General features: G+C 49.4%; 1 protein-coding gene across 1 annotated transcript in view; it reads right to left on the reverse strand.

Annotated features, from left to right (window-relative positions):
- Nucleotides 1–21,284, reverse strand: part of FRAS1 (Fraser extracellular matrix complex subunit 1) — a gene marked incomplete at its 5' end in the record, with an annotated part of 108,384 nt that overhangs the window by 28,006 nt on the left and 59,094 nt on the right. The window contains 16 exons of the mRNA XM_009993474.1: nucleotides 396–515; nucleotides 910–1,098; nucleotides 1,198–1,461; nucleotides 2,645–2,798; nucleotides 3,159–3,355; nucleotides 4,355–4,490; nucleotides 5,238–5,400; nucleotides 5,761–5,909; nucleotides 7,373–7,620; nucleotides 8,384–8,509; nucleotides 9,753–9,887; nucleotides 11,061–11,093; nucleotides 11,514–11,651; nucleotides 12,120–12,234; nucleotides 15,598–15,714; nucleotides 18,751–18,929. Of these exons, the coding sequence (XP_009991776.1) occupies nucleotides 396–515; nucleotides 910–1,098; nucleotides 1,198–1,461; nucleotides 2,645–2,798; nucleotides 3,159–3,355; nucleotides 4,355–4,490; nucleotides 5,238–5,400; nucleotides 5,761–5,909; nucleotides 7,373–7,620; nucleotides 8,384–8,509; nucleotides 9,753–9,887; nucleotides 11,061–11,093; nucleotides 11,514–11,651; nucleotides 12,120–12,234; nucleotides 15,598–15,714; nucleotides 18,751–18,929 (2,463 nt within the window). The remainder of the gene's footprint in view (nucleotides 1–395; nucleotides 516–909; nucleotides 1,099–1,197; nucleotides 1,462–2,644; nucleotides 2,799–3,158; nucleotides 3,356–4,354; nucleotides 4,491–5,237; nucleotides 5,401–5,760; nucleotides 5,910–7,372; nucleotides 7,621–8,383; nucleotides 8,510–9,752; nucleotides 9,888–11,060; nucleotides 11,094–11,513; nucleotides 11,652–12,119; nucleotides 12,235–15,597; nucleotides 15,715–18,750; nucleotides 18,930–21,284) is intronic.

The raw sequence follows: 21,284 nt of genomic DNA on the forward strand, positions 1-21,284 counted from the left end.
CAGTTGCCCTCCTGCCCCTGGTGTGATTCAAATCAAACTGTGCTCAAACAAAAGCCAACAGACACACCAACACCTCCCAGGCTGGTAATTCCAAAACAGGTAGGACAGGCCTTGGCCTTAACTGGGGGGATGGCAACATTGTAAGATCTTCAAGAAAATCTAAGCAATCTGAAGATACCAAGGGGAATTTCTCTTCCAGTGAGTTAGTCAGAAGCCAAAGAACTAATCCTTACACCCGGGAACTCTCCCATGCCTCAAATTTCCAAGGCCTTCCAATTAATGACAAATAAAAACTGCACCCCAAGAACGACACCAGAATTTGCAGCAGGTGTGGGGTGGGGAGCCCTGAGGCTCCAGCTCTGCAGCCAACAGAACTTCAGGCACCATTTTTTTACCTAATACACTAATATAAAAAACCTGGTCCGTCAGTTTGTGGCCATTGGCATCGATCACGTCAAAGGCGAAGGCGAAATTACCACCAGGATCCCCCTCCTTGTGACTGTACAGCACTTGTCCTGCAGAGAGGCAGAAAAGAGGTGGTTTATTATGAGCTGCATCATTTAATCCTTCATTTGGAACCAGGCTAGCACTATCAGCTGAGGGACCTGGGGCTTAACAGAGCTCCTGGATTTGGGTTTCATGAGTTTTCCCTCTTAATTCTTTTTCTCACGCTGAGGGAAACTTTTGGATGTGTTTCTGTTCTAACATAACAACCTTTTCTTACTTCTTTCCCTCTCCTTTCCAGGCTTCAAGTCATCCTTCCCATCTCATAAAGATCACAGAACCCCAGAACATCTCATGTTGGAGAGGACCCACAAGGATCATTGAGTCCAACTCCCTGCTCCTTGCAGGACTACCCAAAATCAGCCACATATGACTTGCCATGATCATCTAAAATCAAGCACACACCTTTATTTATATCAGCCTGGGTGAAACTTTTGACAGGTCCTTTGACAGAGATCTGGACTGGGTTATCAACTTGGGTCAACTGCAGATGACCCACGCTGGGATCCCTCCTCATGACAAATCTAATCATTGCGTCATCTGAATAAACAGCTACTGCTTTCAAGTGCTGGTCTGTGAGGTAGGCTGCAGAGCCTGGAGCAGAGAAAGAAAACAGGAACAGCTTCAGCCAATCCAGCAGAGTGACTCAGGTGGGACCACACAACAGCACCACCCTCCTCCCTCTCCCCGTACCAACTGGGAGGTGCAGGGCCCTGTTGACAGCTAACGAGGGCGGCTGCTTCTCCGGCAGCTCCATGAAGAATTCCAGCTTTCCTGTCTGCCTGTAGAGGCCATCAGTGATGGAGAAGCCAAACTCGTCCGTTTGTGCTGCAGCCCCACTCTGAGTGTAAACCATCAGCTCATCCAGAATGTCCTGGTAGGTGAAGGATGAGCCCGTGGCCACCACCCGGCCCTGCTCCGGGGGCTCCGCAGGCGTCTGCCTCCGGCGGAGGTGACCTGACAACAGAGGGGTGAACATGATGGGGAGAAGTCAGCCAGGTGGGGCCTCTGTGTGTGCCCCCTCTGTGGGATGCACCCAGGTGGGCACAGCCTACCTGGAAAAAATGAATGAAATCATCTGGTTGTTGCTGGAAGTCGTAAGGATGTGGCTACGTACGTGGGATCTGGGGAGCGGGTGCAGAGAAACCCCCCGGAGGGAATGGGGCAACACAAAAGGGAACTCCCAATCTGCTTGTTGCTAGAAGTCGTAAGGATGTGGCCACGTACGTGAGATCTGGGGAGCGGGTGCAGAGAAACCCCCCAGAGGGAATGGGGCAACACAAAAGGGAACTCCCCAGGGAAATGCAGGGAGTTGCCCTTTCCCCTGTCCCACAGAGAGTGAGGGACAACTCTGGAATCATAGAATCACAAGAGTTTGGAAGGGGTCTCTGAAGATCATCTTGTCCAGCCCCCCTGCTGCAGCAGGAACACCCAGTCCCACAGAGAGTGAGGGACAACTCTTGAATCATAGAAGCACAGGGGTTTGGAAGGGGTCTCTGAAGATCATCAAGTCCAAGCCCCCTGCTGCAGCAGGAACACCCAGGGCAGGTCACACAGGAATGTGTCCAGGTGGGTCTGGAAAGTCTCCAGAGCAGGAGACTCCACCACCTCTCTGGGCAGCCTGGCCCAGGGCTCTGTCACCCTCACAGCAAACAAGTTTCTCCTCACATTGAGGTGGAACTTCCTATGTTGTCACTTGGGGCCATTTCCCCTCGTCCTGTCACAGGCACCACTGAACAGACACTGGCCCATTCCTGACACCCACCCTGCAGATACTGACAGACATTCATCAGGTCCCCTCTCAGTCTTCTCTTCTCCAGACTAAACAGCCCCAGGTCTCTCAGCCTTTCCCCATATGACAAGTGTTCCAGTCCCTTCATCATCCCTGTAGCCTCTGTTGGACTCTTCCCTGCATCTCTGTGTCCCTCTTGAACTGGGAAGCCCAGAACTGGGCACAACACTCCAGATGTGGTCTCACCAGGGCAGAGCAGAGGGGGAGGAGAACTGCTGGTCCAAACATGGACTAAATGTGTTCTATACACACACGCCAGGCTCCTCTCTCACATCAGGAGACACAGATCTCCCAGGTATAAAGACACAGCCACACAAAGACATTCTCTTTCACCCTGCCAGGACTCACCATGCTGAGGACTTTTGGTAACCACGATGACAAGCTCACTGCTCTGGGTGTCCAGGTCCTGCAGGCTGAGGGAGGCGTTGGTCAGGACCACACGTGAGCCCTCGTGCACTGGGACAGGCTCCAGCACCATCCTCGGGGGCTCATCGTTCTGCCGCTGCACGGGGGCCAAAGGCAACAGAGTCAAAGGAGGGAAAGGGCCAAAGGGAGCAGAACACTGCCCATCTGATCAAACACCAAATGGTGGTGCTGATATCCATTGGTGGGCTACCACAGCCTCTCCACATCTACCCAGCAGCAAGACTGCTTCTAAGAGGGAGGATAAGCCCCAGGGAAGAGACTGCAAGTGGCAACTCTTCTCTGGTGTCACAGGCGAACGATGTGCCTGTACTGGGGGAAGGAAAGGAGGAAGGAACCTCCCTTTAATCCCTTTCCCATCTATTACAAAGGGCTGAGGAGCACTTTCCAAGTGTGTGTATGAAAGGAGAGGGCTCTGGCAGGCAGAGCCCAGGTGTACCTGGATGGTGATGTTGATGCTCTGCAGCTCGGACTGGCTGGAGCCGTCGCTCACGGCAAAGCTGAAGACGTCGCTCGTTGGCTCGATGCTTTCATGGACGCTCTGCAAGTAGTAAATGCTGCTCTCTAGAACATCTTGGAGGGAGAAAGATGCATCTGTGGTGGCAGCAGACTGACCCTGTGGGCCAAACCTCTCACCTGCAAACCAGAATACCACTAGTGAAGGGATGTTTAGTTCACTCACGAATTGAAACGAACGCAGCAGAATGAGGAGAACAGCAGATGGTGAAGGGTGCAGGGGATGTTCCTGCCTACAACGTGGCTCTCACACAGCTCGTGGCCTCTGCAGAGAGCAACATCTGCTGCATGAGAGCAGGCATTAGGGAAGCTGCAGTTGTGTGCATAGTGCAAGCAAACCCACATCCCAGAATTCCACAGGCTTTCTTCAGAGATGAGACAGGGGCTTGTGTGCCATCTGGCCTCGACACAACCTTGACATCAAGCTTCACCTTGCAAAACTAAGTCTCACACCCAAGAAAACCACCCAGTTGTTGCCTTTTCAAGGACAGACTCCAAATCTGGAGTTGACCCATGGGACACCATTAGCAGGGGTGATGTGTCATGGTTAGCAAGCTGCAGTCTTCAGAAGAAATCCAATCCCTGTTGTAACAAGCCCCTACACTGGCCAACCCACTGTGACATTTTACAAAGGCAAGTTATGACTGAAGGGAATCGTGTGATGCATGAAACTCCTGTCAGGGCCAGGCACGGGATGAAGAAGCCAAGTCTGGATGAACATCCTTGGATAATGTGGCACAAATCCTACCTTTTTCCTGACAAGACAATGAGACATGACAAGGTTACCAGCCATGCTCTGCCACAGCTCTCACAGCCTTAAAAGTAGAGCATGAAGAAGCCAAAGTGGAGCATGAAGAAAATACAACACATGGGCTTGAAATGGCTGCTGATGCCCCAGTCTCTCAGTGTGGACCAGTCTCCAACAAACAAGCATCAGCAGAAAACGCTCCCCAAAGACAGTTCATCTCCTAACACTGACTTCACAAGCTCTTTCCCATCAACTGATGCCAACCAGCACTGCAGTGAGGAACTGTGGGGAGACAGAACATGCTCCAGCATGGCAGCTCCTACATTCCCTTCCACCAGCCAGGAAGAATAAGAGAGAGCCAAGCAATTTACCTGTCTTGGTGTTTTCAATGCAGCCATACATAGGTAGGGTAACAACTGTGACCCTCAGGTGTTCCTTGGCAGCAGAATCATAGTCAGCAACCAAGTGGTGATGAGCCAGCAGTGGGACCCTACCCCCCTCATCCACCTGGAAAGCAAGAACATGGGACAAAACCACTGGCAGTGCACACAACATGCACCAACACACAAACTGTCACAGAAGGAGGCTGTCTCCTTGGAACAGCCTTGCCTAGCTGAAGGCTGAAGTCCTGCCCCATCCTCCCCTAGGTCTGTTAAGCATGAAATCAAGGGGGGGGTGAGGTGGGATGGGAAGAACAAAGCCTGCCTGGCTCCTGAGAGGAGCCTGTGGGTGCTTTGTCAGGGCAAGAAGTGGCAGAGTCATGCTGACCTCCTGGGAGGCAGGTGAGATCTGCATTCCTTGTTGAAGGGAGCCTTTTGAAGGCAAGGGAGGGGGAATGTAAAGCTGGAAAGGAGGGAGATGACTTCAAAAGGCTTCGATAAGGAGACTGAAATGCTGTCTATCAGTCCAAAGCACCAGATGTTTTCACACTTCTGCTCATCTTTTACACATAAGTGTGTGAGATAAGGGGCAACATATTCAACAGGGATAAGTCAGGCTTGCTCCACTGATACCAACAGGGCATGCCAGGGAGATCCCAGCTCCTGTAGGGATGAGGTTCAGGGATGCAGGATGCAGCCTCACCATTAGCCTCCTCTGGCCTCCAAGTACTCTGTTAACCCTTTGCACTCCCAGGACTGCACGTGCAACACCGAATTTCTCCAGCAATTTCCCCAAAACTCCAAGAAAACTCTTCAGTTCCTCACACCTGAGACCTTCTTCCCACTGTCCCTACTATCCTGGGTAGCCACTTACAGTGATAGGGTCAGCAAAAATCCTAAGAGCCGGCATTGTCTGGGCAGATGTGATGGTGATGGTGAACATCTGTCTGTCAAGCTGGTTGTTATCAGCATCAGAAACAGTGAAGTGGAAGATGTCAATGACTGGCTGCTTGCTGGCCTCAACCATGGTGGAGTAGCTGTGAAAGGCAGAGCACAGCCTGGCTCAGGAAAACATGTCTCATCCCTACATGTGGAGGCAGTTCAGTTCCTAACCCTCCTTCACGTTCATTCCCTGAGTTCTGTTAAAGCACCATTTTTGGTTTTCCCTACCCAAAGTACCACCATGACTTGGACAACACAGGAAAAAGGGCCATAATTTGAAGCTACACCAACTACTAGCATTTCAAACATGCACAAAGACCTAACTCTACAGATGGGAAATGTTCTCACTTTGAATAGGCTAGAAGAGCCAAGAAAGGAAAAAATCCAGAGATCCCTGCAGAAAACCTACTGAGCTTTTAACTGGCATGGCTTGAAGGAGAATAGCTCTTTGGTACCTGATCCTCTGGTTGTTGATGTCTTCCATGGTGAAATTATAAACCTTGGAAAGCTCTTCATGATGAGAGTCAGACACCCATGAGAGGGTGCCATATGCAGGCAGAGATGTTAACTGGATTCTTATCTCTGAGTCAGGAGAATTGTTGTCCTAAACGAGAATGAAGAGACCAAATCAAAACAAGGTTGGCTTTTGTTTCCCTCCACTCAAAACAGAAGGAGGAACAAAATGGTTTCTAGGGAATTCTCCTAAGGGAGCTAGGTCAGACCTGCCACTGATGGATATTAAATGAAGCTTCTGTTGATCAGAGGAGAGTCAACTGGGTTGACATTCTCAGAATCTACCACAAAATGTACATTTCATTTCCTCTTGGCTCAGGGGGGTTTTCTTGTGTCCTTGTATCACATCAGCATGATCCCCAGAAATAAACCTGATATTTTTTTTTTTTCAAGTTACTTTTACACTTCCACAGGACTGGATCATTTATATAATACAGTTTTTCTGACTCCAGCTCAAGTGACCCAAAATCTAGCTGAGAGCTGGCAGACAGAGTCACTGTTGCCCACCAGTGCTTCAGACAGAGACACTGAGCTAAGTTCAGTTCTTATGAAATCAAAGGTTCATGTAGAACAAAGGGGCAAAAGGCAGACTCACTTTAAACTAAAAGCTGATTTTGGCACTATTCAGTAACATTAAGTGCAGCCACCTCTATGATATCACAACTCAGACAGCATCTTTCTTCTAAAAGCTCTTGTTGGCTGCCAGAAAAGGTAAGACCTATAACAGAAATCATCATATCCTCACATATGGGTCAGGAATGAAACCCTCTTTGTCCCACCTATTCTCTTGCTCAGGTTAAACCTGAGCAGCTTCCTTGCCAGGCCTTCCTCCTTATCAGGACGAGAGGACAGATCCCAGACTTGTATCCTGACTGATCCCTTGGCAAAAAAAACATTCACCTGCCTTCTTATCCTACCTCCCCCCCTGCAGTTCCCTAATCATCTCTGCCAGCTTCTACCTTAGATGTCCCCAGCCCCACACATGCACTGCAATCTCTCCTCCCTCCTCCACTGGGGGAGCATCTCTGCATACCAGCAATCCAAATACCTAAAGCATTTGCTGCTAAATCACCTGTAAGGAGTAAAACATCTTCCTTCTGAATGTCACCAAGCAGGGCAAGTTTTGTACAACACACAGCCCCCAGGACCCCCTCCAAGCTACCTAGGAGTGAAGCACCTTGGGTTGCTCAACCCCCCCCCCCTTCAAACACCTTGAGCAAAAGAACCAGGAAATTTTGGAAAGGGAGTGAGGGGGGCTGAAATTTTCAAGGAATTATCTCTTAGCAAATCCATGTGCTTCATGAGCAGGTTTGTTTGATAGAAAAATCTGGGCTTAACTCAGTTCACCTCTATTTCAGTCAGGCAGCAACAGCCCTGAAACCCTGTTGGATGAAAGAGTCTATGATCCCCTATTTGGCAGCAGTTGTCAGGACACGGTCAAAATGTGAACCCTCTGCCAAGAATCCACACTGACAGGAGAAAAGTGGAGGGGGGAAGAATAAGGAAAAGGAGGCTGGCAGCATTCCTGGGGTTTAGAAATAGATGGGAGCTTACAACGTAGGCGAGGTGTGATCGAGAGAGAGCCACAGAGCTTTTACTGGCCACAGTGACTCCCAACAGGCAGCCCAGGGCCAGCTGAGGGCCCTTGTCATCCAGCAGGGACACTTCCACCCTCAGCACTGTGGTCACTGTGGTGATGCCATCGGTGACAGAGATCTCCATGCTGTCCTCTGCTGCTGCTGAGCCATCGTGCACGTACTGCAGAGCGTTTCGAGTGACGTCCTCGTAGGTGAAGGTGTCACCTTCCCAGAAGGAAAATGCACAAGGTCAGAAGGGCTCAGGTTCACCAACCCGATTCAAATGACCTGAGGACTTAATCACAGTGCTAAACTGGCACTGAATGCCACCAGGGCTGTGAGTTATGAAGACATTTATTAAGGAGCTCGTACACACGCAGGGCAGAGAACCAGCTGGAACCTTCCCAGTTTCAGAGAGGCAGCAAAACTTCCCCATTCTCTGGGAGTGCACAGATCCTCCTTTCTTCCCAGCTGCTTTGTAAGCTCCTGCCTGTCACAGCTGGAGAAGGCTTCCTTCCCTCTCCACCTCTTGTGCTTGCATTACACTCCTGAAGATCATATCTGTCCATCTGATCACACACTGGAAACCACTGCCACCAAAATCAGCTCCCCAGGAGCTTTCAACTGCTGGATCACAACAGGTTTCCAGAGACTTCAGTGGAAATGTTCATTATGTTACTTCACTAAGTTACTTCAGACATAACTTACCATGTAAAACATGATGAGCTGGTTATAGTTATCACACCAGAGTGACAGTCAGGTCAGCTCACACAAAGAAGAAACAAAGGACTTTTTTCAGCCAGGAACTGAACAAATAACAGGCAAACATCTTTCCTGCAGCCACACACTCCCAGGCAGGAATTTCACATGCTTGTGGATGCAGCTGGATCTGCCCGAGGCATCTGTCTCCTCCTGGCCAACCAAACCAGCCAGGTGGACAGGTACACCTCACAGTCTGTCTCTCCTGTGCCAGGCAGATCTCACTCACCTGCTCTCAGGCGCTGCCACACGCCGGCGCTGGACTTGAGGACAATGCCATGATGGGGAGGGTTCACCAGCTCAAAGAAAAGACCCTCAGGAGATGTGTCTGTGTCGCTCACAGCCAGCTGGACCCCTGGGCCAGGGAGAGAGAGCATGGCTTCAGCATCCTCTGAAGGGAATATGGCATCCTGGGGGGTATCAAGAGTGGCCAGCCCAGACCTGCTCACAGGGCTCCAGGTGAGGCCTCCCCAGTTCCAGGACAAGGAGCTGCTGGGGAGAGCCCAGCACAGGGACACTGAGATGATGGAGGGGCTGGAGCATCTGCCTGTGAGGAGAGGCTGGGAGAGCTGGGGCTGCTCAGCTGGGAGAAAAGGAGGCTGAGGGGGGAGCTCATCAGTGCTGATCAATATCTCCAGGGGTGTCAGCAGGATGGGCCAGACTCTGCTCAGGGGTGTCCAGGACAAGGGGCAATGGGCACAAACTGGGGCACAGGAGGCTGAACCTGAATCTGAGAAAACACTTCATCCCTCTGAGGGGACCAGAGCCCTGGAACAGGCTGCCCAGGGAGGCTGTGGAGTCTCCATCCCTGGAGACATTCCCAACCAGCCTGGACATGTTCCTGTGTGATCTGCTCTGGGGGATCCTGCTCCAGCAGAAGGGTTGGACTGGATGATCTCCAGAGGTCCCTTCTAACCCTCACCAGGCTGTGATTCTGTAATATCCCTTAGGTTTTGTGATGTGCTTTTGTGAACAGAGTTAAAAAACTGTCATTCAAACAGTAGGTGAAAATTAAAATAATTCTGGAGCTGCCCTAGCTCAAGATCTTGCTGGTTTCATGGAAATAATTAGTCCCCTGATGATGCCCAGATCAGAGGTTGTATCAGAAAACTTCTTGCCAGTATGGCTGACAAAGGACAGCTTTGCAAACCCTCAGCTTTTGAAAGACATGAGCACATGCTCATCATGCAGGAGGTGCCTAGAAAATCCCCAGAGAACCTCCTGGTGCAAGCAGAAAGTGGCTTATCCTGAAGAACCCAGTGTACCAGACCAGTAACTGATGGTTCAGCAACTGCACAGCAGACTAAGAGGGATGGAGCAGGGAGCAGCAGGTCCCTGATCCTGCTTTGCCCTGCATCAGCCAGCGAGCAGACCTGCCACATGCTGCAGGTCTGTCACATCCCCAGACACCTTTCTGAGGCACCACCCTGCAGTTTTCTCAGTGGTTGCTGCTGCAACTGCACAACCACAGCTCCTTGGCTCAATGGACAAAGGTGAGTGTGACCAGAACTCACCCCTGCTCCATCCAGGTGGCCTCCAGGCAATAAACACCAAGCCTCAGGCTGAGCTCTGCATCCCAGCCCTTCCACCCAACTCACCAATGGTGGCTTTGCCCCCCTGGCTGACCTCCAGGAAGGGAGCTGTGATCTGGAAGACTGGAGGCTGCTGCTGCTCCTCAGAGAGCAGATGAATGACAAACACCATCTCCGGGGTTGTGTGTTCTCCATCAGACACTAGACACAGACAAAGATCACACCTGAATGTAGGGATGTGTTTCCAGGGACTCACCTTTCTGTATAAAATCAGCACTCCACATCACTGACTCCTCTCCCACCTTGTCATTCTACACCTTAATTTATGGACATCCACCAGGCAAGTCACACCTGCCAGGAGTACTTCTCTTTGCCCCTAACTCAGCTCCTACCAAGGCAAAAGTAGCCTGTAAAAGCCTGTGTGACTTCTCCTTGCTGGTGGATCACCTTGCAGACCTGTGCTAGAAAGCACATGGAAAGGGAAATGGAATAAGCAAGCAACTGATCAACAGCAATTTCATTGTGGAAATGTTCTCATGCTATATTCAAACCAAAAAAGTAGAGTAAAACACTGATGTCCTTGTTCACACTGGGAGAAAACAGGAGCAAATCAGGCTTTTAGAACAGATTTCAGGCAAATGCTAGAAAAAGATGTCTCTACTGAGCTGCAGCTTAGCTTCTACAAAAGACTGTTGGGACACAAATTCATTTTGCCCAGGCATGAGCATTTCCCCGTTACTGTGCCCAGTTCTGAAGTCCCCAAAATAAGGAGGCCATGGAGCTCCTGGAGAGAGTCCAGAGGAGGGTGACAAAGATGATGGGAGGGCTGGAGCAGCTCTGCTCTAGAGCCAGGCTGGGAGAGTTGGGGTGTTCAGCCTGGAGAAGAGAAGGCTCCAGGGAGACCTTAGAGCACCTTCCAGTGCCTGAAGGGGCTCCAGGAAAGCTGAGGAGGGACTTGGGACAAGGGCAGGGAGGGATGGGATGAGGGGGGATGGATTAAAACTGGAAGAGGGGAGATGGCCCAGGTTGTTACGAAGAAACTCTTGAGTGTGAGGGTGGTGAGAGCCTGGCCCAGGTTGCCCAGGGAAGCTGTGGCTGCCCCATCCCTGGCAGTGTTGAAGGGCAGGTTGGATGGGGCTTGGAGCAGCCTGGGCTGGTGGGAGGTGTCCCTGCTCATGCAGGGGGGTTGGATCTAGATGACCTTTAAGGACCCTTCCAACCCAACCCATTCCATGATTCTATGACTTCCAGAAATTCCTACTGAGTTCCCATAGGTGGTGGTGTAGCAGAGGAGAGGTGAAGGAATAACAGGCAACATGAAGGGCACAAGGATAAAAAGTGCTTTGATCAGGAAAAAGCAAATGGTTCACATACCTGTGAATCGGAAGTTCACTGACTCTGGGAGGCCTGAGGGGACAAACACAAGCACAAAGGAACTGTGGTCAGGACAGGAAAGCACACACTGGTGTGGATCTCAACAGCTTCTGGAGATAGCAATTGAACCAGGCTGGAGTCTTTCCTCACCAAGGGAACCACTCCTTCCTTGCCTTCCCCTCAGATCATGAGAAAAACCATCCTGCCCCCTCCTCCACACTGTGAAGCTCCTCTTGACAGCCATGGAGGCCCAGGTGGTGCAGAGCTTTGCACCTCCCACATCCTACCAGTTCATCACACAACCCTCTGCATCAGCTGCTTCCTTTGTGTCCTTGGAGCCTGGTGCCCTCAGGAACACAGACCCACGAAGTCACTCCAGGACTGGATTGGACCAGCAGTCCAGCTACCTCTACCAGTCTGACATGGCATGAGAGAAACCATGCAGGTCCTTACCTGCAAAGGAGAAGGCAATGATCTCCCTCAGGTGAGGAGCTGCAGTGGGAGGACGATAGGCCACCTTGCCATGGTTGATATCTGCTTGGGTGAAATATCTGGCTGGGGAGAGAGGCCTGTCTCTGTGCTCCACAATACCTATGGAGGGAGAGAGCTCAGAATTAACAGGAGGAATTAATTTTTACTTTTAAAGCAAGATACCAAAGGCCACAGCTGCTTCTTCTCTCCCCAGGTACTTCTTCTAACATCGTCTGTGGCTCCTGAGTGGGTCAGATGGCTGTAAATGCATCAAGGATGGATTCTTGGGACATGAGAACTGAAACAAAGATTCCTCACTTAGTCTTTTCTTCTCACTAGAGGTGGAAAGCAGAAAACCATGGGGCACAACATCCAATATATTCCAGAAAACTGGAAGGAAACTGAGCTCTGTGGCTTACTCCTTAAGAAGCCAAGGAAATCAGGTTAAGAAACCAGGAGTTATAAAGCCAATGAAGGAGGATGAACAGATGCCTCCACTGAGAGGTACTCTGAGGGGACAAATGAGATGTGCTCAGCATGCCAGTTCATTCACCAGGAAGCTGCCACATCCTGAACAGGTGCACTTGCCTTGGCCAGGAAGGAGAGGGACTGTCACGTTGAACAGGATGTTCTCACTGGGGATCTCCGGGGCTACAAAGGAGAGGTGATGAGGCTCAATCACTGTCACACGGTCCTCCAGCACCTCAATAAACACATTAGACCATGAGCATCAAGGCCAGAGACATGGGAAGATTCACCCCAAAAATGCATACAAAGAGAATTTGCTTTGCTAGAGTTAAAGATTGAGAGAGTCCTTGCATTTACAGGCCTAGTTCTTCGACCTCAAACTGACTAGGGATGGATGGGCTGAACCTTTACCAAGTCTCCCAAACTTGTATGGAATAGGGACTATTTGGGAGGAGATTAGAGAGGACAGTAAACCTTGATAATAATTAAAATGTGCTAGAGTCTTATGGGTCACCTAAACTCACTTTCAGCTTGTCTGCAAACCAAACCAAATGTGTAGCACAGAGGCTGGGCATGCTCAGCAGCAGGGAGCTCAATACAGGTCTGACCTCTGTTAAATCCTTTCTGGAGAACCAGAAGGGGCTTCAACACCTATAAAAAAAGACACAAACACCTCCTTCTTCATAAAACTAAGAGCTTATCCCCACTTTCAGGCTGCTCAGGAATGTAGCAGTGGTTTTAGTGCACTCTGTCCCCTGCAGATGCACAAGCTCCACACTCACAGGTGGAGGAGTTTCCTCTTTGACCTGCAGCAACTCAGAAGAGAGAAAGAAAAATCTAATTTGATGAAAAACTCCTTGGGTGAAGAGAAAATTCATCTAGTTTTCTGGTGCAGTCTGATGTGGCTGGGCTGCTTTTACAAGAAATCCTGAGAATGACTCAGTCATTTCTACTGGAACAGAGAGGAACCAAAGCTTTCTCTTTTGGTTTAAACCTGCCTAAAAATGTTCTGCTTTTTCCATTACAAGATTATCACCAGCCAAAGCTGGGCAGTCTGTTACAGGAATGACCCTGCTGCACGACCAGACTGAGGTGCACAAAGGCAGCTCATTTGCATGTCTTCATGGACCTTAATCCTGTGGAATTACCAGCTATGAGAAGTCACAGAATTCCAACAGGTCAGCTGGGTATGAAAAGCACCCAGCTCATTTCTTAATCACAAACATGATGATGGAGAGAACAAACCAAATTAAGGATACGGGCAATTAATTTCTCTGCTTTGGAGCACGAAATGATTTGGTTCAGCAACAAATGACAAGATTCCCCAGGCCACAGCAAGAGCAGCCCATTGAATCCTGCTGGACCTGTGAGGCCACCCTGTCAAGCCAGTGTCCCATTCTGCTGGCCTTGGGTCACAGGCTGGACACTGGCCTGGACACCGGCAAGGCGAGGTCTCCTGACCACAGCTCAGTGCACCACCAATGCCACCAAACCCCCAGTTCACCTCTCTGACCTCTCTCTCTGACCTTTCTCAAGACCAAGACCAGAGGTATGGGAAGAACTGAAATCTTGTGCTTGCTCCTCAGCTGAGAAGCCAGTCTAATTCTGAGGGATTCTGAACAAGGGTGAGCAGAACTCAAATCACGTCGACGCCAGGAAGTGCGACTTTATGGTGAGAAGATTTCAGGTGCTGCTTGTCTCACAGCTGCCTCCCAGGCCTATCTGTCTCTCCCAAAGGCAGGTTGTGAGGCAACCCTCAGTAAAACATGGTTTATGGCCCTATTGAATTTTGTGGTGTGTAATTAGCTATAAAACCCAGCACTGCATGGCTCAGCCAGACACCTCTCCCATCAATTTTGTCACTAATGACAAGAACAAAAAGTCAAGAGCAGGAAGACACATCACTGCCTATTGCTCCAAGTAGCAGCCTGAGCATGTTTTATTATTGTCTGGGAAAGGTCACCACTATTTTAAACCATGACAAGGCTGTTGTCTCATGGACTTTTCCCTAAGCCCTCTCCCACTGCCTCCTTTGGCCTTTCCTGGCCCCATGCTTGGCAGGCCGTGCTGGCTTAGAAAGTCCTTTGCTTCTCCTTAGGAGGCTCCTCCTGGGGTCCCACTGCCCCTGGCAGGTCTATCACATGTGGTCTCCTCTCGACATGTTTTTGCCTGTCAGGGAGTGCCCAAGGGCTCAGGATTTGTTTGGTGATGCTGAGCATTCTGCTGGCACCTCACAAGCTCCAAAGAAATAATCAGGAATAAAGAATGCCAAAGATGACTGTGCTACACTCCAGTTTGTAGACCTAGCTCTCCCTCTCCCTGCAGGCAGCTCTTGCCTGGAGGGTTGGTTTCAGCTCTCTTGGTGTTTCTTCCAAGTCCTCATCTCTGCTTTCTCACCACAGCCCACCCTGTCTCCCTCAGCTCAGGACTACTGATCAGTGGATTATGACCTTGGTCCTCCTCTGAAAGCCTCAAAGACCACAACCAAGCTATGATGCCAAGGAGATGCTTAAATCAAACTCCCTGGCTCTCTGTGCATCCCAGCAGGTGACCAGGTGCAGAGGCTCTAGCTCATGCACCTGGGATCCCTCCCTACAAAATCTAAGAAGAGGAGAGAGCAGGAGAAAGAGAGGGGAAGGTTTGGCCTATGTGATGGGGACATGAGCTGGAGAAGGCATGCAGCAAAGTCAGAGAGCTCCCAAAACCAACTCTGAATGCTGAGGTCATCTTTTCAACCAGCATGGTCAGGGAAATGTTGGAGAGACCATTCTCAACAAAATGGACATTCCCAGAGTTGATGCTGCAAGAAAAGGCAGTTCCCTTCCAAGGGTGCAGATCTCATGGGCTTGCCTGAATGCTCTCCACATCTATTACAGTCTGGGTTCCTGACACCAGAATGATGGATGAAAACCTTCTGATGTGGCTGGGCTGCAGCTCTGATGAAGTTTACAGTGGAATTACTGGCAAGCTCTATCCATCACAGTCTCTCTAACCCACAGGTTTTCATTCTTGCCATTCTTCATGGCTTCTCAGGAAAGGCTTAAGAATTCTATAAAAAGATGTTAAACCTAGATTTTTTTCCATCTCTCTCCCTCTCCTTTCCAACCTACACATTCATCACTTTTAATACTGAGTTTGTCAATGTTTTCTGGGTATTTTCTTCCCCCCCAGTAATTTACTTTTCTAACCTGTCCTTTTTTCCCCTGTTTCTACTCCAGTTCTCTCTCTAGTGCACACACACTATTCCAGAGATTCAGTTCCATTTCTGAATCAAGAACAAGAACAATAAGACCAGGAACGTCTACTTTAGTGTGAGGGTGGTGAGAGCCTGGCCCAGGTTGCCCAGGGAAGCTGTGGCTGCCCCATCCCTGGCAGTGTTGAAGGGCAGGTTGGATGGGGCTTGGAGCAGCCTGGGCTGGTGGGAGGTGTCCCTGCCCATGCAAGGGGGTTGGAACCAGGTGATCTTTAAGGTCCTTTCCAACCTAACCCATTCTGTGAATCAATAACTGGGTGGTTACTGCTTTATGTGAGGCTCTGGTCACTGTAAAGAGAGTGAGAAGACAGAAGGCACCCACCAGCCATGTGGGTTCACACTTACAGCCATGTGCAAAGAGGAGCCCAGGGAAAGCTGAGGTGCTCTGGGTGTCTGTGGGAGAACAGCAACGTTGAACACGTGGCTTTCCAAGCTGCTCTGTGGACCATCAGAGCTGGACACCTGGGAAGGAAAGAGCACATGGAATGAGTGGACACTTCTAGACCAGTTTCATACCTTCTGTGTCCTCCTGGTCTGGGAAGGAAAAGACACCTTTCCTACAGAGAACAACCCAAAACACACACAAAGGGTTGATGGGAACTAAGGCCTTTAAATAGTTCCCAGTTTCTCTGTTATTGCCTGAACAATCTAGAAGAAGACCTGTTTTCCAGTTCTCCACCTGCCTCCCCCAGTCACTGCCACAGTTCTGCTGCATTTTACCCCAACTCTCTGTACAGCTGAGTGGAACTTTTCATCACAGGAACAGAAAAAAGAATGGGCTTTTCAGCCTTCCTCCCACTCTCAAAATGACAACCAGTTGGTGCTGACCAGGTAACTGGTCTTTTAATAATGGTGCTGCCTTAGGCAGTGACTGCTGTGATCCCAACATCTTCCAAGACAGGCTGTGCTGGTGCTTCACAGGGACTCACAACATTCTGCCACACATCACTGCAACACCAAGGTAAAGTCAACAGGATCTAATTCATGATGACAACTCTACAGTGATGCAAAAATAACAAAGCCAATAACATTAATTTTGTAACAACTGAAGGGACCAAAGCCATTCCCTAGAGATAAGCCTGCAAGAAGTTCACAGCAGTGCTGAGATGAGGCAAGCACCCAAAGAAATACAGCCCCCTTCTTTGTTAGACTCTGTTCTGACTTCATCTTGCAGGGATGGAAGTCCATGCTTCCTTAATTCAACAGAGGACTTTGTGAGCCAGGATGGACATCAGCACAGAATTCATTTCAAGAAAAGGCATAAAGATGCATGTTCTGCTGAAAGGAATGAAATTGTTTTAGCCATTTGCTGGACCTGTTCTGAGTTGCTGTTATTTGATTGGTCATGGCCAAAATGCTGCTGGAAACAATGTGGTGGCCCTTTGTGAGATGCCCCAGTCCATGGTGCTCTGGCCTCATGTGAGCCAGGGAATTGCAGCCTCCTTTCTCAGCAGGGCTCTCCACCCAATTATTGCTGCTGCTCCATGACACTAAAAACCAAAATTAAACTCATCCAAAATGCAGAGTCTGTAAGAGCAATGTCACAATTAAGCTAAAGATTAGCTTGTTCAACACAGACGCTCACTGATTCCTCATTATCACTTACGGTAATTACTTCAGAAATTACCTTAATTGCCTCTCTGGTGCTACAGTAATAGCTCCTGGCTTGTAAACCAGATGTAACAAATCCTGCACGTGCACGCAGGCTTAGCATGATGGGAGGCTGTTAAACCCTCCAAGCAAACAGCAAGGACCTGCCTCAGGCACTTTATGGCTGTTCCATCTGTGGCGAGGTGGGATTTCTTGTCTTGCATCTGCTGGGGAGTATTTGCACCTTTTGCTCTGTTTGTGAGAACTAAACTGCAGCAAAAATTAAACGATGAGCTCAGGAGCTGTAGGAAGCAGGAGGGCTGCCTGGTTTGGGGGCTTGCAGACCAACTCGTTTTGAAACAGGTACTCAGCCAAGTTTGCACTTGGAGTAAGCAAGACAGGTTAACTGAGAGGGAGATGTGTTGGCCCTGCAGCATCAAGGGTCCTCTTTGGACTGCAAAGGGGGCATCAAAACAGCCAGGATAGCATAGAATCAGAGACTGGTGGGGGTTGGAAGGGACCCTCAAGATCATCTAGATCCAAACCCCCTGCATGGGCAGGGACACTCCCCACTAGACCAGGTTGCTCCAAGCCCCATCCAACCTGCCCTTCAACACTGCCAGGGATGGGGCAAAAGTATGAGCTGCATTTACACACCTCATGCAGGAACATCTCTTTCCAGAGGTCAGGATGGCAGGGATGCCTTAGGAGATGCCTCTGTAAGGGTCTCCTGGCCCTCTGTTACCTTTTCTAAGGACCTCCAGACAAACATTTCCAGTTCCTATTTCTGCATCAAAAGCAACCCAAGGATATCAGCAGTGTGTCTCCAAGGGACAATCCTATCCCATGGGCAAAAGTCCCATGGAGAAGGGATCACCATCACAGCAAGAAGCAGCCTCTGGACACACTGTGGTGCTGATGGGATGTTAAAAGTCTGGTATCTTCAACCTGTGGAGTTTCTAAGTGTTTGCCCACTCCCTCTGGGGACTTTTGATCTCAGAGAGCTTAGCTGAGCTGGCAGGCACTAGGGGAACATCACTGCTTTTCTACAAAACCCTTTCCCCCCCCCAAGACAGAATCGTTCACAGAAAATCAGGCCAGCTATTAGTTTAATGACTTAAATGATAGAAGTTACTTGAAAGATAATTCTCTCCAGGTCTGCAATAAGGTCTGTGATTTGACAACCAGAAGGTTAATGCCACTGCCTGCAGCTCAACACTGCAGGTGGCTGCCTGGCTGGCTCCACTGCTACTAGTTAAAACCTGGGGATCCTACATGCAGCAATAGTTCTCTTGTGCATGAGGAAGATTCTGCCACAGTGATGGTTAGACAGGCTGGGAGAGCTGGGGTGTTCAGCCTGGAGAAGGCTCCAGGGAGACCTTAGAGCAGCTTCCAGTGCCTGAAGGGGCTCCAGGAAAGCTGGGGAGGGACTTGGGACAAGGGCAGGGAGTGACAGGACAAGGGGGGGTGGATTAGAACTGGAAGAGGGAGAGTTAGGTGAGACATAAGGAGGAAATTCTTTGCTGTGAGGGTGGTGAGAGCCTGGCCCAGGTTGCCCAGGGAAGCTGTGGCTGCCCCATCCCTGGCAGTGTTGAAGGGCAGGTTGGATGGGGCTTGGAGCAACTTGGGCTGGTGGGAGGTGTCCCTGCCCATGCAGGGGGTTGGAACTGGATGATCTTGAAGGTCCCTGCCAACCCAAACCATTCCATGATTCTATGGTTTGCATTCACCCTGACCAACAAAACAAGCAGATCCATATTCACCTACAGCAAGACACACCTACATACACACTAGTCTGTCTGTAAATACAGACTATTAAACCTTTTGGTCACAAGATACAGGGGAGTCATCTCAGAGAAAAACCCCAGCAGAACTCCTATGTGAGCACCCCATGACCACCCCAAGTACCTGGAACTGGAAGGAGTCACTCTCTACTTCAGACCCAGAGTGCCTGTACCACACAATGCCTTCATTGATGTCCTGCTGGGTAAAAGAGGTTGTAGGGGAGGCTGCTCTTCCATTGGGCAAAAGCTGCCATGAGTCTGCTGGGCCATCTGCTGGCATTGGGACCAGAAGCACCACTTCACCTGGGAAAAGCAAAGAACAGGTCAGGGCACAACTTGTGAGAAAACAAGGAGGAACTGATGACTTTTCACCAGCTAAGGAGCATCCGAGACAAATGTCCACCCAGTCTTAGTCTCTTTCCATCTAGTGTGACTAACAGAAATAGCAGTAGAGCTCCTGAAACCCCAACTGGGACCTTCCAACATCCCACTGACACAGGGAAATCTGATCTCCTGTTTTGGCAACAGGGCTGATCACGTAACTCCTGCAAGTGCACAGAAGAAATACACAGTGAAGCAAAGAACAGCACCTGCAACTTTCAACTCCCAAAATGTCAACCTGCCCACTGACCAGCCCATTTCAACCTTGAAATCTGCTCATTAGATAAAACAGCAGAAAAACAGATGCAAAGGACATTACCTCACTTTCTGGAGCTGCTGGGAAGGGTCAAGAGAGGAGTGAGACACAATCAGGGTCAAAAAGCATTGCAGCAGACCATCCAGCTTCCCCTTAAGGGTACACCTTCAGTACCAGAATACAGCACACTCATTCTTTCAAGGTCAACTGTTTTCTAGCTCTTTTGGGGACTTATTATGCCAAAAAAAGTATCCTCAGCTGACTTGTCTGACCAGAAACCTTCAACTGAAGAAGAGCTCTTGAACAGATACAGTAAAGGATCTCTGTGTCATAGGCTGCAAAGAAAGGCTGTCTGCCCTGGTTTGCCACCCTTTAGTAGAGTGTACAGCTTTTATAACTCTAACTTCCAGCTTATCTGTGACTTTTGTGTCAGAAATAGATTCTCAGTTGGGCTGGAACATCACTGGCTTCACTGCAGATATGACAGGGAAGAGCAGGATGGAGGCACATCCCAGCAGTTATCTGCTTTCCTCACCAGTGCCTGCAAGGGCTGGAGTTTGAGGCCAGTACTAATGGCCAAGAAGCTGTAATAAAATTTTGCAAACAGTATCAAATCCTTGCTCATCAGTTTAATTGATGAGGTCATTTTCCCCAACCACAGGCATAAACAAAATTCAAACCTGGCAAAGAGCTGCAGCATCCAAAGAAATGGCTTTTTTTTCCTATTTCACAATGGAATTTGCTTGTTTTGGAGTCAACAAATCATCTGTGAAAAAATTATACGTCTCCCCTTGTCTTTACCACTCCTGGCTACATATAATTTAGCTGCTCTTTAAGTAACTGTATATTGTGCTTTTCTCCCAGTCTTTGAAAGCATCCCTGATGGCTGCTAACTCAGAAGCCCCATATATTCTGAGAGAGGTGATTCTCCCCCTCTACTCTGCTCTGGTGAGATCCCACCTGGAGAACTGTGTCCAGCTCTGGAGCCCCCAAAATAAGAAGATGATCAGAGGGCTGGAGCAGCTCCCCTATGAAGACAGGCTGAGGAAGTTGGGGTTGTTCAGCCTAGAGAAGAGGAGGCTCTGTGGTGACCTTATAGCAACTTTCCAGTATCTGAAGTGGCCTAAAAGAAAGCTGGGGTAGGGCTTTTCAGATGGATGTACAGTGAGAGGACAAGGGGCAATGGTCTGAAGCTTAAAGAGGGGAGATTCAGGTTGGACATGAGGAAAAAGTTCTTTCCTGTGAGGGTGGTGAGATGCTGGAACAGGTTGCCCAGGGAAGCTGTGGCTGCCCCATCCCTGGCAGTGTTGAAGGGCAGGTTGGATGGGGCTTGGAGCAACCTGGGCTGGTGGGAGGTGTCCCTGCCCATGCAGGGAGGGTGGGACTAGATGATCTTGAATGTCCCTTCCAACCCAAACCATTCTATGATTCCATGATTATAAATCACTTCAAGTCTCACCATAGCACTAATCATCCTGTTAGGCAGAAAACCCATCAGGTCCCCCAGTTCATTTCCCAAAACCACCTGTAAACAGTTGGAGTAACCAAAAACCCAATTCCCCAAGCTGAAATAATCACACTCCCATTTCAGCCTCAAACTTGACACCAATATTCCCTTATCATCCCCCTAATTAAGTTCCCCATCTCATGCTGTTGCTGGTGGGAATTCCCCACCTTAATCTTCCCTGTGATTTCTAAAGATGCTAATCACAAACCCCAAGGAGTCAGGGCCTGCACATTGTTTACCTCTCTCAGAGGAAGAGTAGAATCAATTAGAAGATACAGCTGCTTTGTCCACAGGTCTTCTTCTAAATTCATATTTAAGAAGGGAAGACACTGGTTGTGTTTCTAGGGACTAAATCAAGCCCTTCAGAGGGAGGGGATCTGGACAGAGATCCTCCTTCACTAATTATCTTCCTTTTGTTTGGTTTCAGAGCCTTGAAATAAAGGGCAGGAAACATTCTTTGCCCACATACTTGTGCTGCAGAAATGTAGCAGCTCCTTCTAAAGTGCTTTTCCTT

The sequence above is a fragment of the Chaetura pelagica genome, unplaced genomic scaffold, assembly GCF_000747805.2.
Source record: "Chaetura pelagica isolate M959 unplaced genomic scaffold, ChaPel_1.0 scaffold403, whole genome shotgun sequence".
NCBI lineage: Eukaryota > Metazoa > Chordata > Aves > Apodiformes > Apodidae > Chaetura > Chaetura pelagica.